The sequence below is a fragment of the Lissotriton helveticus genome, chromosome 7, assembly GCF_964261635.1.
Source record: "Lissotriton helveticus chromosome 7, aLisHel1.1, whole genome shotgun sequence".
NCBI lineage: Eukaryota > Metazoa > Chordata > Amphibia > Caudata > Salamandridae > Lissotriton > Lissotriton helveticus.
This window is the reverse complement of record NC_136068.1, coordinates 1,599,981,190-1,600,000,900: the sequence shown is the minus strand read 5'-3', so window position 1 is coordinate 1,600,000,900 and position 19,711 is coordinate 1,599,981,190. Positions and strand designations below refer to the sequence as shown.

Here is a 19,711-nt window from a genome sequence, read left to right as displayed (position 1 = left end):
TCTTCCCCTACCTCGACGACTGGTTGTTGAAGGCGGGCTCGCCCCAGTCAGTCGTCAGCCACCTCCAGACTACGGCCGACCTCCTGCATTTGCTGGGGTTCTCCATCAATGTGCCGAAGTCGCACCTGTGTCCCTCTCAGAAGCTCCTCTTCATCGGAGCGGTTCTAGACTCGGCGCAGTTTCGGGTTTACCCTCCCGAACAGCGGGTTAGGGATATTCAGGCTCTGATTCCCATCTTTCAGCCGTTATCCCGAGTCTCGGTCAGGTTGCCGCTGCGGCTTCTGGGGCTGATGGCCTCCTGCATCCTACTGGTGCGTCACGCCCGGTGGCGGATGCGGGCTCTGCAGTGGGACCTGAAGTTTCAGTGGGCCCAGCATCAGGGCAACTTGTCCGATCACGTCTTGATCTCGGAGGGCACTGCAAGACAGTTGCAGTGGTGGTTCACGGACCGCGATTGGGTCAGTGGCAGGTCCCTCTCCCTACCCCACCCGGAGCACGTAGTTGTGACGGACGCGTCCCTCCAGGGCTGGGGTGGCCACATGGGAGAGGCGGAGATCAGAGGACTCTGGTCTCCGGCGGAGGCCCAGCTCCACATCAACCTGTTGGAGTTACGGGCGATTCGTCTAGCGCTGAAGGCATTCCTCCCCTCTGTCCGGGGGAGTGTGGTGCAGGTGTTCACGGACAACACCACCGCCATGTGGTACTGCAACAAACAGGGCGGGGTGGGGTCGTGGACCCTATGCCAGGAGGCTCTGCACCTCTGGGAGTGGCTGGAAAGTCAGGGTGTGACCCTGGTAGTTCAACACCTGGCAGGTTCTCTGAATGCCAGGGCGGACGAACTCAGCCGTCGGTGCAGGATGGATCACGAATGGCGTCTGCACTCGGACGTGGCGCAAGGCCTCTTTCAGCAATGGGGAGAGCCTTGGTTAGATCTATTCGCCACCGAAGAGAACGCGCAATGTCATCGGTTCTGCGCGTTGGAATTTCCAAGGCAGCACTCGCTCGGAGACGCTTTTCGTCACGAGTGGAGTTGCGGTCTGTTGTACGCCTTTCTGCCTATACCACTTCTGCCCAGAGTGCTGAAGAAGATCAGGCGCGACCGGGCCCAGGTTATCCTTGTGGCTCGGGACTGGGCACGAAGATACTGGTATCCCGAGCTACTCAGCATGTCAGTAGATCCCCCGATTCGTCTGCCCCTTCGGGAGGACCTTCTGTCGCAGCAGCAGGGGACGGTCCTCCACCCGAACCTGTCCAGTCTCCACCTACAAGCTTGGAGATTGAGCGGCGACAGTTGAGGCCATTTGTCTTGCCTCCCAAAGTCTGTGATGTCATTCTGGCAGCCAGGCGTCCCTCCACAAAGTCGGTATACGCCTGCAGGTGGAACAGATTTGTGGCATGGTGCACAGCAAAGGCTGTGGATCCACTCTCTGCCCCCCTTTCTGAGGTTCTCCTCTTCCTTCTTTCTCTTGCCCAGCAGGGCTCTGCTCTGGGCACTGTCAAGGGCTACCTTTCTGCCCTTTCTGCCTTCTTGAGGCTCCCTGATCAGCCTTCTTTGTTCAAGTCCCCTATTGTAAATCGCTTTCTTAAGGGCATCACGCACATGTTCCCTCCTGTTCCCTTCGTGATGCCCCAGTGGGACTTGAACCTTGTTCTTACCTTCCTGACGTGCGCTCCCTTTGAGCCACTTCACAACTGTCCTCTTCGTCTTCTGACTCTAAAGACTGCTTTCCTGGTTGCCATCACCTCTGCCAGGAGAGTGAGTGAGCTCCAGGCCCTTTCTTGTACTCCACCTTTCCTTTCTGTCCATCCGGACAAGGTTGTGTTGCGTACTAAGCCATCTTTCCTGCCCACGGTTGTCTCAGCCTTCCACATCGGGCAGTCCATCACCTTGCCAACCTTCTTTCCGCCTCCGCATCCCTCTAAAGAGGAAGAGCGGCTCCACCGTCTGGACCCAAAACATGCGCTCTCATTCTATTTGGATCGCACACGCCAGTTCCGGGTGGATGACCAACTCTTTGTTGGCTACGCGGGTGCTAAGAAGGGGAAGGCGGTACACAAGCGGACCATCTCCCGGTGGATCTTTCTGTGTATCCAGGCATGTTACTCCATGGCTAAGAAGGAGCCCCCTGTTGGATTGAGGGCTCATTCCACTCGGGCCACGGCAACTACAACTGCCCTGGGCCGGGGAGTGCCCTTACAGGACATTTGCCAGGCAGCTACGTGGGCCTCGCTGCACACGTTCGCACGACACTACTGCCTGGACAGTCAAGTCCGGAGAGATGGCTTCTTTGGCCGTTCCGTCCTCCAGGACTTTCTGGTGTGATTATTGGTTCGCAGACCCACCACCGGGGTTGGTATTGCTGGGGTATCTATTCTAAGGTAAGGAATCTATCACTAACGTGTCTCTTTCAGATGCACAAGTTACTACTTGTGTAACGATATATCTGTAAGAGACATTAGTTAGTGATAGATTCCTTACCGACCCACCCATCCTCCCCGTTCTGCGAACCGATATCTAGGGTTAAGGTCATCCCCTTTCAGGGCCCTAGTTTCTTGGCACCAGTGTTGGTTCTATCATGGCTCTGCGTATCTGGCGCGGAAAAGCTGTGTATTAGAACTCACGTCAGCGCGCATGGGCGGCATCCAAGTACTCCGACGACGTCATTCCGGCGCTAACGACGCCGACTACGGACGCGGAGCCGCAGACGACGCCTACCGACGCGCAGGGGTATTGCTACGCAAAAATTTCCGGATCCAGTCTGACGCCTGGGGATATTCTAAGGTAAGGAATCTATCACTAACTAATGTCTCTTACAGATATATCGTTACACAAGTAGTAACTTGTGCAACAGAAAGGTGGGAAACCACCCACCAAGAGACTAGAACCACCCTCATGTAAGGGAGTGTGAAGAATAAACAAAGAGATGGGTGACCACCACCCACTAAAACACTAGGACCGCCCTTATGAGGGTACCTATGTATCCAAAGTAAATGGGCAAAACCAGCCTCCAATGCAATCCCAAGAGTAAGGGATGTGTATAATCCAAAGTATGAGAAATGTAATGTGAAAAGTATAATAGTTACGTATATGCTGTGAGAATACAGTAAAACTAATGTGGCAAACCACCAAGCAAACACAGAGTAACTGGGAATAGTCTTGAGCACGGCACACATAACTCCATATGACACTGGTGAAAAAATGTCCTCCATATTGCATGCAATGTGACTAATAACCACCAAAAATGTGTCAAATACAATAAATCCATACAACGTGATTTTGAGCACTGTCTAAGTGTATAACTAGAAAACAAAATGCAGAGTTAGTGGACTCGTACTTAGGCAATAAATGCAATATGTAATAAAACAGTAGAGAAATATCCATTCATCCATTTTGAGTGAGAAGAATATCACTGCCAAAGTTATGAACAATCATCCAGTTGTTGGTAAGTTAACCCACAACCTCCTGTGGGAGTACTGAGTTCCAAGAACGACAAGCAGACACACCAAACCAAATCCGGATAGAAGAGGAAATCACTACAGATGAGGGCACGTTGAAACTCTGATCCCAGACATGAAGACTCTTGAAGATGTAATGTTAAAAAAAACTGATATAAAGTTTACCTTCTAACCATGCCGTACCGTTTAGAGTTAGACTGTGAACGTTGTTGTTTATGTAATGTCAAACCGTCCGCATAACTCGTACGAGGATGATCAAGTACAGAAACAGGCAGGAAAATAATGTGATACTAGATAGACCCGGTGTTTATGTGCTGCCTTCAACACATGCTGGCGGCACGCAGTAACGACCACGCCAGGTGGCTTACGGTTGCAGCATTCTGAAAAGTGTCATTTGGCATCTCGAAATGCTGCCTAGCAACAGACACGGCGTACCGGTTCCTGCTGGCTGCACATCCACGTGACCACATGTTGCGGGTAAGACTGCGCGCGCTTTTAAAGGCTTGTGCTTCCGAGTTCAAATTGCACTTTCTCAGTTAAACCGCCTTCGCCTCAGTAAAGACACAGGAGAGAATACTCACATTAAAACCAGTATAAGTTTCACCTTTGATGGCCCCCTCTTGCTGCTGGTACAGAGACCACGTTGTGAAAATGTTATATAATTGCCTGTAGTTGTAAAACACGCAGAAACATGCCAGTGAAGCGTTGTGGTCCCAGACCAAAGCGTGTAAACATTCCACAAAGGAAAGGCAGGAAAAAGCGATGGCACAGTGTGCAGCGATATCTCATTCCACAGCACACACATAGAAGATAATGAAACAAGTCGTATCCTTTAGACGATAACACTTCTTTAAAATTCCTCAGTGTCTTGTAGCAGCAATTGGCAGATAAATAACGCTGTGAAGGAGAATGTTTCAAAGCTCATTACTATTTAAGTGCTTCGACCCGCATACATTTTGCGTTTGAATGAATACCAAGATTTCTCAGCATATGAAGCATGTGCATGCCAGGGCTGTCCACAGTTAAGGACACTGGTGGAGAGGGCAGGCCTGGTGCTTCAATCTTGACTCTTTTATCTAGTTTCTGTAGGTTTCTGTATGCGTTTCCATTCCATTGGCATCTTCTGCAAATCCAGTAGTACGCATAGGTGTGTCTCCAGATCGTCGCCAACCTCACTCACACAGGCACCCAAGCATTCCATGCATCTCTTTCACACCAACATTCCACTCACAACACTCACACTGGATGAGCAGCAAGGAGCTAGTTAAACTTGGATAAACAGAAGTAAATAAGCAGGATATAACACTCTATCTGTGAATCTTCACATGGAGAAGGTAAGACCTGGGAGTAGAGGCTGTGCTTGAGTGCACATTGACCAATGGTCTTCAAACATTTAATGCTGCACCTCCTTGTGTAGAGAAAAGAGTCCCCAGAATGGTAAACTTTTTCTCTTATATAGTTCTGTAAAACTCACGTTTCTGAACAGATTGAGCACCTCAAACTTGACAGTTTTGTCAATTTTCCATTTTCATGCAGTCAAATACTTTATTGCCAACAAATGTAAAAGTATCCACAGTATCATCCTTTATCGTAAATGGGGGAGAGGAACTTGACCTTCAATCCCCAGCTAGCGCTGGGATGCTTCCGGGTAGCCATGCGCTCTACAAATGTCCTTCCATTCCACTTTGATGCCTACTTCCTGCCAGGACATGAGTAAAAAAAAGATATTACTGGTGGCCCATTACAGAGTTGCACAGTTCCAGTCTGTTTTCTTTCACTAAAACCACAATTCTTCTAAGCATTAAGTGGGTCTGTATTCCCGCGTGGTATAATAAATTATCCTCTTGCCAGAGCCTGGAGACCTTCTGGGACCCATGGAGCCCACCTGCCCAGTTTGAAGGGAGGGGAATATGCCACCTACCATGTGTAAATAGGAATTTGAATCATAAGGTGACACTTTTGGCCGCCGGAGTTTTCCTTTTATATGAACCACCAGCACACCAGGGTCTTGGAGCACAGTATGACCAGGCATATGCCTATGGGAGGTGGAGGGGGCATAATCTTGGAAAGAAGGAGGGAACAGATTTTTGATGATTTGTCTTGAGATTAAATTCATTGTTTTTTTGTTGGTGGTTTCAGCCCACAACAGGAGGCACAGAAGATATTCAAAGCAAATCATCCAATGGATCCGGAGGTGACAAAGGCCAAGGTGAGGGAGGCAGTTTGAACTAAGCCGGGAAGGTTGAACCGAGAAGGGGTTAGAAAGAGGCGTATCGAGACAATGCAAGGCATTTTGTGAATGTTGGATGATCCTGTGTCAACTGAAGAACTGTATTCACAGTGGATCAGCTTTGTAATTGACCAACTGTTATTAATTGTATAGTACACCATCATGCGGTCCTGGCTGGGTGGGGCCTAAAGAGGAGCTCGAAAAGCCCTAATAACTGTCTATATATGTTCCCTTTTCCTGCTCTAGCTGTTGGGCTTTGGTTCGGCACTGCTTGAGAAGGTAGACCCAAACCCGGACAACTACGTTGGAGCTGGAATCATCCAAACAAAATCCCTTCAGGTTGGCTGCTTGCTTCGTCTGGAGCCCAACATACAAGCACAGGTAACATAAGATGGGTAATTTAGAGCTGGGTTCAGTGGGAAATTGGCTCTAGGAAAGTAAGGGAAAGTGGACTTCTAGACAAGAAGGGACTTTACAACAAATTACCATCAGTGACCCGATCTCCTAGTGTTAAATATATTTTTAAAGCAGACCTTCATTTAGGTTCTGTTGACTTTGAATTTTATCAATTTCAATATGAGGTAGAAGTTGTCTGCGCAATTGTGGGTTGTCTGCTGTGACACCTCAAATATAGCCCTGTTGGATCTCTCATGCTGCCCAAGGCAAAAAGACCCTTTGGGCCCTGAAATACACCCCTAAGTACATGATACTTTGCAGACAACAGGTTGGGACTGATGTCTCCAAAATATTAACTATAACTGTTTTGGATGACAGGCAGGAAAAGAAATCTTTGTGTGAAGAAGCCATTTTACTTGCGATTCTAGAACTGAGAATGGTATTGCAGAACCCTCGTGCTGCGAGGGTGAAAATAAGTAACTGCAATACCAAATACTAAATTGTGTAATCATTTGAAAAAGCAGAGGTTAAACAACAGTCGGAAATATGTGGGTAATGGAAGTAAATCTCAACTTTCCTGTTCTACTTACCCTTTATGATTCAGTTAGCTTCACACATAACATATTTGTCCATTCGTTTGTTTATCTGGGAGCACTTCCTATTCCCCACCAACCCCAAATCGTTTCATTGACTGCCACGGTTCCATTCCTTCCCACCTAGGTTTGCATTATAGAAGTACCTGTTTCCAAATGCATGCACACACACATTAACACAGACATTCACATTGTCTCTCTCTCTCTCTACCTCCTGCCCCCCAACCACCATATCTAGCAGTATAGCAATGGAAGAAGGACTGCCCCAAAGGTAGCCTTATTCCGCCTGTCTCAGCTAGTTGTTGGTAAAAGGCGATCAGATTTCTTAATTGCAATACGTTACTGTTAATTGTAATGCATTACTGAAGCAGAAGAGCTGAACAGGGACTGAAGTGCCAAGAAACTCTGTTCCCGTGGACTGGAGAGCTCATTGTTGTACCTTAAAATGCACGATTTACCTCAAAATTGCATTAGTGGATAATCATGCTAAATATTCCGTAAAATGTTATCCAATTTTGCAAAGCGTTACGAGCAAATTCTGCTTTAAAATTCACCCATTTACACAATTGTATTAATTTTCCAATGGCATATTTTTGCATTTGCATTTATCATATCTATCTGACATAATAAGTGCTAATGATTACCCAGATGCCTTTCCTGCTCTGGAGGAAAATTACCCCATGGGCCTTTGGCAAACCATAAGGAATTGTGTTTTTTCCTACGAACTATGTGTATTTTAGTGAATATTTGTTGCAAGATGTGCTTTAAAACTCATGCTTCACCAATACAATTTCATAATTTCCTTGGTGAGATGAGCTCCCTCTTCCCATCTTTAAACTGTCATATGAAAGACTAGGCTGTTGTGTTCAGCACTGCATAGCCTCTTGAAACTATATGAAACAAACGCTTCCATCTGTGCGTTAAACACTTACTAGCACAGCATCTCCCTACACACCACTCCTTATACTCCATTAACCCACAAAAACATGGGTTCAGCTGTTCATTTGATGGCTGAGGCCTACCCACCTCACCAGAACTAAAAGTGACAACTATCCACATGTCTGTTTTTTATTAACAGCTACTTTGTTTTCTCCAATTTCTAGATGTACCGCCTGACTCTGCGAACTAGCAAGGAAGCTGTGTCCAAACACCTCTGCGAAGTCCTGGCAAAGCAGTTTTAGAACAAGGAAAAACAGCCAGTAGACAAAAAAACACTATCAACACATAGGGCGTAATGGCATCGTGCGGGCGAATGTGGAAGGGTGTGTGTATGTGCGTGCGTGTGTTTACATGATACGTCCATCGGTGCGTGCATCTGTCCTATCTATGCATATTGTCTTACAGTCTTATCGACATCCCAGTCGGAGAGTGTAGCATTCTGCCATTGGAACCCCAGAAGAACGGTTATGGCATTGGAACTTGTGGGAGTGCTGCATTGAGGAGAGATGCCTAAAGGGCCATTCTCGTGTGCCGGGAAGGGAGGTTCCGTAGATCCCACGCGAGAATAATGTACGACTGCTTATGACCACTTTCTGAGGTCATGGTGGATTCCTGGCATAGCTAATGTGGCCACCTTTAAGATTTCATGCTGAAGTGACTTTTATGACTGAATAAACATTGTGGGCTCTGAGATGGGAGGTTCATCCCCAGCAAAGTTTGCATGCATCAGGTACTGACAGTTTAGGTGGCACCTGCCTTGGAGCAGAGCCCATTTAAGCAGCAACATTTTGAGAAGAGTACTGTCTTACAGGGAACACTGACGACATGGAGGCTTGAGGATGACTGTTCTCTCTGCCTTGACTGTGTACTGCCCAGGAGGGCCACAGCAGAATGAGACCAGAGCAGAGAAACAATCTCACCCTCTTTTATCTGTGGGGCGAGAGTTATCTTGCCTTTTTGCTCTATTGCTTCTACCAGTGTCTTCAGATTGTATTTGTATTTCTCCTGGTGTGTTACCCTCACCACTGTCACAGGCTTTGGGTATGGGTATGTCTGAGTGTCGTGGGAAGTAGCAGTGATCTGCACAGTGTGTGTGTTTTTTTATAAACTGTCCATGACCTGTAATTTAGTTTGTGTGTGTTTAAGGTGCGTGTCTTTTTGAGAATGCCTGTGTGTTTACAAGAGTAGTTTTGCCTTTGTATGGGGTATTGGATTGTTGCTTCTGCTAATCCCCAATGTATGTCTTTTGGTTATTTGCGTGTACATAGGTGTGATTTATGCCCTTTCTCAAGATCGAGTGGTTGTGTGCCAGTACAGTCTCATTCCAGGGGCTGCTGTGAGTTGATCAGTTATGTTCTAAATTTATGTACAAACACAGGAGTCTGTAGTGCTTATGTGTATTCCCACTTGAATTACGTGAGTGCGTGTGTGTGTGTCTTTCTTTGTGGGCACACTTCGTTTCCACGACTCTGATGGGATGTGAGGGTGATCTGGAATTGCAGTTCATGCATTTGCTCGGCTTGGGTTCTCTTAGGAACTTTGGGCCAGATGTAGGTCACGAAATTCCGGTCGGCCGTTACCGACCGGTATTTAGGATTTGGCATGTAGGGGCCAACATTTTACAGAATCGGTAAATTTACTGATTCGGTAAATTTACCGATTCTGTATAATACCGAATCGGTATTTTTACCGATTCGGTAAATCCTAGATGTAGGTGACACCCCTAGGAGTGCCACAGGCCCTTAAGAGTCGGTATTTTACCACCCAATCCTATTGGGTGGTAAAATACCGAATTCAGGTGTGCATGTACATCTGTGCATGCACACCTGCGCCATGTGACACACAGACATGCCCTTAGGGCATGTCTGTGTGCCACATGTCACACATGCCTGTATTTGGGGTGCTAGAGGGTGTCAAAGTGACACCCCCTGCACCCTGGCAGGATTCGGTATTTACCGATTCGGTAATTACCGAATTGGTATTTCCCATTGATTCCTATGGGCTGTGAAATCAATAGGAAATACCGATTTGGTATTTACCGAATCGGTAAATACCGAATGTTACCGATTCGGTAATTGAAAATTTAATTTTACCTACATCTCCCACCTTCTATTTTACCGATTCATAAATACCGAATCGGTAAAATTCGGTATTTATGAATCGGTAAAATAGTGAGGAAGTCGGCCATAGAAGCTCCCTCCAGCATGACAATTCAGAAAACATAATATAACCCACATTGTTTGCACATGCAGATCTACATGTTCCAAGGAATGTAAACACCTCTTTAACAGATAGGACCCATTCGCTGTCAATGGACGAGTTAACAGGGATAAAGGAAGGGGGTCCAATCCCAAAGTCCTGCTGTCTAGGTGTTTAATTCTGTGAGAATCCCTTAGTTCTGTGATGCGAGTAAAAGCCACTGAAATCGGTTTGCACAAAATATCTGCCTCTGCCAGTCTGAGACTGTACAAATGAATCGATCAATTAATATTCTCAGTATTATGTTCATGATTTATTTGAAGAATCATTCTCCCCTCTTTCTTCTTTCCCATGATAAGCTTCATATGATTTCCTTTTTTCAAGCCCCAAGCACAAATAATTTGCTATTCATTTATTCCCTGCCACCCTAAAAAGAAGTGTGTGCCTGATGTTTGACTGCTTCATGAGGAATGGTTACTCATTGCCATTTCACCATTTGCGTCACACTACCACCACAACTTTTTTCCCAGCAGGGTTGTGCAGCTCTACATATGCAGTCTGCAGTAATTGTTGGAAAAGGTGGTCCTTTCGCCCGGACTGCTTTTGCCTATTCTTAATAGGTGAGCTTAAAACCAGGTGGTCAGATTGGACTGTGAATGCAGTGTTAAAACAACAATCTGTTTACCAACTCAGACTGATTTGAGATGTTCAGAAGAAGAAAGTGCATTACCATTCTGTCTATAGTGTCTTCCGTCCTGCCTCGGGGACCAGTCTGCACCATTATATTGGCTGACGATGGGTACATAAACTGAGACTGAATTAGAACAGTCTCTCCAAATATACACATCTTTGGAGCCCATATTTCCTAGATACGTCGGTCTTCTGTACATATCCCTTCATAGTTTTATCTATTTTATTTGCAAAGTCTAGTTTTCAACCTGCGTGTTGTAACGATCGTACCCTACCAGTGAATAAGAACATGTGATCTCAAGAATAAGCTGGGTGTGTGGAGCCAGCCTTGGGAATGTGGCAATGTTAAGGCACATGTTCTACACATCAAAATATAATCTTAGATTCTAAATGTAAGGTTTAAACTCTGTTTCACTTAAAAAGAATAATTGTATATATTTTAGGTAAAAAAACGGCTTGAGAGGTCCTTTGTGTTCCATTGGACATGTGATGCCAGTGGGAAGAGTTTCGGTAGTTGTGGTGTGAAACTGTAGGATTGCTCAAATAGATACTGCAGAAAGGCACATCTACTCTGCTCCCACCTGCCTTCTTCCACTAATGTGGTCTCCATATAGTGTTATAACTGAATCTTCGTCCCCAGCAAGTTTCTGCCTTCACATTCTTCTGCATCATAATAATACCAACATAATGATAAATTACAGCCATTCCCATCTAGTCTTAAAATACTTTCCTCTACTCAAAAATGTTTGAATCTCTGTGTACTTCCAACAGGAACTCTTAATACTCACTGGTGAAATGCCTTCAGAAGGGCTCATTCCTTCTAACCATTCTCCTCTCTCTGCTTTTCTTTGGGGAATGATTCTTTCTTTTTAGGTCTCACCTAGGCAGCTTTGCGCGATCTCTGCATGCCATGCTGTATTCAGGATATGGGACTGCCCCTGTTACATATGTTGTTAGCTACTAAGCACTATTTCTTTAAGCTGGAGTACTCAAGGCCAGTGTTCATGGTTTACAGAGCTCTGTTGTAAACAGGACTGCAAATCATGCTCTTATCTTGCCACGTTTGCTAAGCATTTAATAACCGAGGTCTGTTTTGGCTGCAGCTGCCGCCTCCACTCTCCTGCTTTGGAAACGCACGCCCTGGCGGTACATTCCCTGCCTTTCTAAGGCTGCTGATGCCTCTGTCTCAGAGCTCCACAAGCATATTTATTGCAATAGGTCTTGCAGTTGTGAGAGTTTGAGCTATTGGCATTGTAAATGACAATGCCTGTTATTGATGTTTTTTGAAAACCTGCAGGTGGTGCGTTATCAGGCACTTTGTACTTATAGTCGTTGCTCACAAGAAGGAAGGCTGGCAGTATCTGTGAGTTTTTTACCGCCAGCCATGACTCACGTAACCTAGGACTATAAGTACAAAGTGTGTGTTTACTCATTCTTAGAGGTTTTCAAAGCATATAAATAAAAGCAATGCCAATAGCTCAGAGTCTTCCAAATGCAAGAAATATTGCATTGCAAATGCTTGTTATTTAGTTTCTCTGATTTTCATATCTCTGTAGCTCATATAACCCTTTTACGGTATTTAACTTGTCTATGGGGAATGTTTCAACTCCACTTCCACCTAAAATAAACAGTTTATCTTTTTAAAGCATCAGATACGTGACTATACATTTTGTTATCAAGAGTTTGTTTGTCTCTTCCGAAAGACCCTCTTGTATGACATCCTTTGAGTCCTTTTATCTTTTTAGTGCTTCACAAACTTACTATATGCTTTGTGGAACATGTTCCTAACCTTTTCATCCTTCCAGTCCTTCAGTTGTTACCAGCTTGCCACTTATCCGACACTCCTGATTTGGCATTTTCTTTGTAACTCTTCAGGAACTTAATTTGTCCTTCATTTGACAAGCTGTTCACTATTTTCCTATTCACACCTCCTTTATAACCTAACTTACTTGTTGTGTGACCTCCTAACATAATTAACAATCATGGGATTCCTCATAGGGCCAAATACGGCAATGTATCAGACACTGCCATGGACAGGCGCTGCGGATAACTTATTTTTATTTAACTTTGTATCAGTGTAATCCTTTTATTTAAACTTCTGTGATTTCAGTAGGCCCACCACCTTGCACCTGCCCTTTTAGTTTCATTACTCTGCCATTTCAGGATATTTGGTTACTCAGCCATTAATTTTCGACCTAGTGAAGCTTCCTATGCGTTAATTTTGTAGCTTTTTTACATTTTCGCTACTCTTTTTGCATTTATTTTAAACTTTACTGTGACTGTTTTTAATTTTTTTACTGGCAGCAATTGTAGTGTTTGCTCTTTTGTTCCTTATTTGCTATACATATGTATTTGATCAGTAAATTAGGTCACCTTGTTTCACATTTATCTGAAATTGTTTTATAACTGTATCTTCTGTTGGTCAACTTCATTATGTACCTATCTTTCGTCTCAAAATTCTTGAAACTCTACATTGTTAAAGAGAGAGCAATAGAGCACCTTCTACTATGGTCTGTTGATTTAACGTGGCAGACACTGCCTCTCAAAGATGAGAAAATGGAAGACCCATTTAAAGCACTTCCGGAATATTAGATTTAAGATGTTTATACTGTAAAATGGGTTTCGTTTATGAGGTAACTTGTACTGTGGGAGGTACTGAGTTTCATGCTCACCTAGTGAGCCATTTGCTCTTTTTGTTAACGGTGAACGTATGCAAATTCCTACCAGCTGTTTTTTCTGGTTGTACGACGATACAACACAGATAAAGACATCGTATGCCTTTACCATGCATTTTTTACCACGCATGTTTTTACCACGAACATGCTTTTAAACGCATGCCATTACCACGCATTGTTTTTATATATCAAAACAATGTATTTGTTGGGGGAGACCCTCCACGCCCCCAACTTACCTTAAATGTGTGGTAAAGGCATGCACGTGGGATGCACGTAAAAATATGCGTGCTAAAAATGCGTATTAAAGGCACCAAGTGGTAAAACCCTTGCTGTAAAGACTGGTTCCCATTTTTTCTGACTCCTCTAAAGTCATTAGACAATCATTCTATTCAACACCTAGTTCTCTTTCTTAATCGGCTAGTGTTTGTACAACTAAACAGACATCAAAGTATAATGATTTTTTGGTTCAGTATTAAACCAGTTTCAAAACATGGCATCGTTAGTTGTATAGTTTCTTGCAGTACATTTTCTAACAAAGGGCTAACAGCCCTTTCCAACGTTGAATTAAAGCTCTCTATATATGATGCAAGGCAGTAACTGTAATACTGTGCAGTGATATGCCTCTAACTGAAATGTGCAAAGCAGCCCTGTGCCTTCTAGAAACACTGTTGTGTGGATGATTGATGATCAAGTTGGTCAACTGCTCCCACAAAACATTTGAGTAATGGCATATTTTCAATCCCCCCCTCTGTTTATCTCATTACTGGATACTTTGTTCTAAGAATATGAATGTCTATACTGTCCCTTGCTCTAGAGAACAACAGAAGATCTCCAGAGTAAGAGACTTCTTTACATGCGCCTCATGCGAAATCCAGTTTTGGAATAAGTAGCCAAACTGCTTTCCAGTAGAAAACCAAATTAGTGCCTGGTGGTGGGCCAATTTACTAAAGCACTCAATGCCATAAGGCCAGTTTATATTGCATACATTGAGTGACCATTTCTAAAACCCTCTTTTGTGATAGTGGGACATATTTTAAGCATACATAATTATAGAAAAGGCCCACTTTAAAAATCTTCTCTTTAATGAGATTAACTTTGTCTTCCTGCTTTAAAGTTAAATTTCATTGTGTGGTGGATGCTTCTGTATAAGTATTTGGCACTCTACGGATTAAGCATACCTCATACGAAGTTATTTAGAGATAAGTTCTTATTTCTTCACGGATTTACCTCACCTTCATGTGACATGCTACCTCTTCGAGGACATTCCATCTTACCTAAAGTGTAGGTCTTTGTTCGCTTGTTTATGCTAGGTGCTTACGCCTCCTCCATCGCTACCTCTGTATAAGTAGTGTTTGAAACTTCTTTTGCCTGGTCTATTTTTTCCAAAATTGTTCTCCTTTGATATGTGCTAGGAACCCTTTTTGAGTCTGATTATCTTTTGGGAAACCATGCTGCTTTGGTGACAGTCTCCAAAGGCTCTATTGGCAGTCTAGCTCTGCCATGGATTAATGATTAAAGGGAGTCACCAATATTTTGAATGTGTTCTGACTGGAAGGTCCATACTAAACCTGTGTACATATATTTATATAACTGCATAAGCACATATCATAGGTAACCTAGCTAGAATAATCATGTCTAGTACACACCCATTGATAGTGCCATAAATTTTAAACTAAAATTGAACACACATGTAAAGACTTGCCTGTGGATTTCCACGTCGGGAAAGCTAACTGAGGGGCAAATTTACAAGAACTGATGCATTGGCATTGAAGCGTCATCTTTCTTACGCCTGCCACAAATGGTCTAATGACACCATGGATGCGCTGTATTTACAATACAGTGCTCCATGGCGCAACGATTCACGGATGCATCAGAAATTCTGATGCATCTTTTGGCGCTAAAGAGATGCATCTTTGGAGTTGGTCGTAAGATTGAGCCAATTCCAGCAATGCATCAGACCACAGAGGCAGGTCTCTTGTTAAAAGCCCTGCGTCCATCCTTATGCCTGGTTGGAGAAGGCATAAGGATTTTGACACAGTCAAGTCGTAGAGTTGTAAATTTCACTGCATCAGTTCTTCGTGGCTTTTAACGTGGGAACGTCTACCCTGCATACATTATACATGGTGCAGGTAAGGTGGGACGCAGGCCTCCACAAACTGACACATTGGACCCAATGCGTCACTTTGTAAATATGGAGCAGTGTAGAGCACTACTAGCAACGCTGCGGCATAACAAAAAAATTATGCTGTGGCAGCACTAGCTCCTTGTAATTATGCTCCTGAGCGTCTTCACTGAGTTCATGATTCTTTGATTCACTGTCACTGGCAACCAGTTCACAATCAATGCGAACAAAAGACTACCAAAACAACAAACACACCAAGTGGATAAAAACACCAGAAACATGTAAGAGTGGATGGAATATTGTAACAAAAGTCAGAAAGTTTTACAGTAATGTGAGAGTATTTTCAGATCCTCTCCCGCTACGCCTCTCATGAAGGATATGTAGGGTGGCGGTTTAGGGCACTGGGGGCGGGGGTTGATATTGATTGTTGGAGTGCTGAAGAGCATATGCACAGAAAATGTCCAGCTCTTTTATCACCCCTCCCTCCTCCTCTTACTTAAGCATCCTGCTAATTGTGAGAGTAAGCCTTGTCCTATGACATCCTCTCCAGTCTACTGGATTCCTTCTCGTTCAATATATGCTATGACTATATATATATATATATATATTTTTATTTGGTTTTGTTTGTGGGTTTTTTGAGTTCTGTTTACAGTTCTGGTCCATGACAGTGGTGGGTGTACTCTGGTGTAGTGCAGTAGTGCAATGCTAGTGAATAGTAAGCATAAGTGTGTAACCCCTTGTGAATGTATTACCATGCTTCGCACATTCTCTACCATGACATTCTGTATTTTATAAACTGTAACATTCCCACCAAATATTTCTGGAATAAAATGTTGAGCCATGACTGTATCTTTTTTTTGTCCTGTCTTCAAAAAAAGAGATTTATGGAATGATGATACATGTGTAACTTTGATATAAGTGAAGAAAAATAAGTTGTTTTTAAACAGAACTGCTTCAACCTGACACAGTATACCTTAGCAGCTGGCATTTGGATCATTGTCAGACTGAATCTATTGTAGAGGCACTACATGATCGGTGTTAAGAATGGATTAATCAGTCACCAGCCCTAAGACACATATGAGAAAGAGACCCTTGGAGTTTGGTACTAGGTCTTCTGTGTACCAGAATGAAGGCTAGCTTACGGAGGAGTTGGGCATCCAATATGGAACTAAAGGCTTGATATCTGAACCACTTACAGTCATAAACCAGTCAGAAACTCGTTTGCAACCACAGAAAAGCAACACTGTGATGTATGAAACCCTAAAACACAAGAGATTGCAATAATCCCACAGCAAACTGATCTGTTTAACAAATGTGTGAATTATGGGGTCGGGCACATATATTGATTTGTCCACCCTCAGGAAGTGAGTATCTAAAATACATCAAAAAGAGTAAGCATTCACTCAAGATATAGGTGGTCATCAATGCAGGGTGATATATTAGTAGCATTGTTGCATGATACAAAAGGAGTACTCAGGCACTGTGGACTTATGAGAGGAGAGTTGGAGATGGTTGCCTATTGTATAAATTACATACATTGTACGCCCACAACAGCAATAATTTTAGAATCTTCACCATTTTGAAACACTCTCATTCCATTGTAGATGACAGTGAACAGGCCATTTGTTCATGGATTTCGACACTTACCTCAGTACACAGAAAGACCATACAACATTGCACGCAGGCAAATCACATCTGTGGTGAAAAGTACATTTGGAATACTCGATATCAGAGTGAGGTGTGTCATAATGGTGGTGCAATACACTATGCCCCATAAACGCTGTAGGAAAGTAGGATCTGCTTTCATGGTTACCCCCACTTTTTGCCTGGTGTTATGCTGTTTCTGACTAGTCTGACTGGGATCCTGCTAATCAGGCCCCCGTCTCTGTGGTTTCTCCCCTAAATTGGTTATGGCGAGTACCTAGGTACATCCCAGATTGCCTACTAGTGTACCCTTATAAGGCCCTAGTATATGGTACTTGAGGTACCCAGGGCATAGGTACAGTAGGGGTCCCCCATGGGCTGAAGGATGTATTATGCCACCCATGGGAGACCACTCAAACTGTGGCTACAGGCCTGCCATTGCTGCCTGTGTAAGCTGGTGCTAGCACCACTAACAACAGATATAGGTTTCCCTACATCTGAGGTCACTGCACTTCCTATAATTCACCCCTAAGGCAGGCCTTTTCAAACCTGAAGGCAGGGTGCCACTGCATGACTGGAACACCCCTACAACTTTCGGAGTCCATTCTTCTGGGTTGTAAGTGCATCAGCCATTACGATATATAGAGTGACCATGCATCATTACGCAATGGCTAACTCTAAACTGGCTGTAACGAACCCTGTCATGCTCGGTATAAAACATTTTGGACTCATACCCCCACACCGTACGCACCGTAAACGGTGTAGGAGGCATGATTCCATGCACTATAAATCGCCGGGAGGCCCTCAGTGCTCCCAGTACCAGTCTCCTAGAACCAGACAAAAAGCTAGGGCTGCTGGCGACCAGAGACACGATTCTGCCCTCCTGTTGCTGAGCCAAGTACGAGCAGGGAACGGCAGAACAATAGATATCGTGTCACAAGGAAGTGTGACCACCTCCTAGACAGGGTTTAGTGTATTAATACAGGGTGGTGGCGCTTGCCAGCACCACTGAGACTGCTTGAAGGGCACACTTGGTGCCCTCCTGCATACTCCAGTTCAGGGAGCCGTTGGCTCCAGCTCTGGCGCAAAACTGAACAAAAGACATGGGAGTGTCCACCCAATGTCCAGCCCCTCCTCTGGGAGGGAGCCCCTGAATCGTCACAACCCCTTCCTTAGGTAATTTAAGGGCTTACCTGTGGGTGGGTCCCTAGATTCGTTGTGGGACAAGATTCATATCAAGACACCATTTCATTGTTTGCACTGTGGGCCTGCATCTTTGGAGCGCTGCTCGAGGTCCTCTTGCGACTCCTGTGCCTCCGGCCTGTGTGTCCTTTCAAGGGTCTTCTTTTGATTCCAGGGGGTTCCTCTGCTTGGGGTGAGTCACTTGGACCTTGCTGGTCACCACACTGCACCTTTTTCGTTTACCACATTGTTTGCATTTACCAAGGCTTATTGGTGCTCCAGATGGCCACCGACCCCTCAACTCTCGACAACCGATGTGGGACAGCTCGTGAACGGCACCTGGTCTTTCACAGTGACACCAGGTCCACAGAGCTGCAGCTCCAAGGTCACCGTCAACTCTCCTATATCACCAGACATTGGTGGACATTTGTCTTCCGTGCCTCCTGGTCACTCCTGAGTGGCACAGACTCTGGTCTCTCTGCTTGCAGGTACTTCTCATCTTGAATCCACCTTTGGGTTTCACCACCGTCAACTCTCCTGCATCAACCGACATCAGTGGGCATTCGTCTTCCTTGCCTCCTGGTCACTCCTAAGTGGCATAGACTCTGTATTCTCTGCCTGCAGGTACTCCTCATCTTGAATCCACCGTTTTGTGTTTGACCGGACACTTTCACCTTCTTTCCCAACGGCATCTTCCTAAAGTCCTCCATTGAGTTAGACAGTGGTTTCCGATGCACTTCGCACCTATGCACCCGTCTTCCCTGGTGAAGGTATCCTGGTTCCTAGGGTATCCACGGGTGGGGTGGCTCTCCAATCTTCTGTCTTTCATGGGGTTTCTTCAGGGTCCAGTGGTAAGGGTCCTTCTTTAAAATTGCAACTGCGACTTACCCATTGACTTGAACCGAGCACGTGTTTTTTTTTCCCACTCTGCACACGGCCTCCGTGGGGTTCCTGATTACTTACCACGGGTGGTTCCTTGGGTCTCCAGCACTTCCAAGTCTTCTTGGTATAGTATAGACTTGGATCGTGGTTCGAATCCCACTATTGTAGTATATGGTGTGCTTCCCCCTGGTGACCTCTGTGTATATTATGCTATTTACCTGTTTTCTTCGCAAACTATTGTGTGCATTGTGTACACCTCCGGGTAGGATGCATTTTTATGTGTTAGTGGGTACCTTATAATAAATCCATATTTTTATAAATACACTGTGTGGTTCTTTTTCACTTAATCTATACTAATAAGATCGTGTTCTGATAAACAAGCTGCTTTACACTCCTTCTGGACCAAGCCTGAAGGCTACTCTCCACAGCTACCATTTATAGAGCTTTCTAAGTTTGTCTAAGACCACTAAAATCACCATAAGAGTTGGCTGGATCAGTGCAGGATGCTACACTTACATAAGTGAGCACCCTATACTAAGCCAGCCTCCTACAGATGTCTTGTAAAATATTAGCCTTTGCAACAAGGATAGGCCTACCTCTTCAACCTGAAAATGTAGATTTTGATGAACCACTCGTTGCTGCTAGGTTCACAATTTGCGAATTGGTCCTAATCACACATTGCAAATTCATTATTTTGCAATTG

At 44.5% G+C, this 19,711-nt stretch overlaps 1 protein-coding gene across 2 annotated transcripts in view; it reads left to right on the top strand.

Annotated features, from left to right (window-relative positions):
- The window catches only part of LOC144770573 (AP-2 complex subunit alpha-1), a 279,721-nt gene extending 263,577 nt beyond the window's left edge, over positions 1–16,144 (top strand). For both annotated transcript variants that reach the window (XM_078655212.1, XM_078655211.1), the window contains 3 exons: positions 5,596–5,665; positions 5,933–6,067; positions 7,779–16,144. In XM_078655212.1, the coding sequence (XP_078511338.1) occupies positions 5,596–5,665; positions 5,933–6,067; positions 7,779–7,856 (283 nt within the window). In that variant the 3' untranslated portion in view covers positions 7,857–16,144. The remainder of the gene's footprint in view (positions 1–5,595; positions 5,666–5,932; positions 6,068–7,778) is intronic.
- Positions 16,145–19,711: the final 3,567 nt, after the last annotated feature.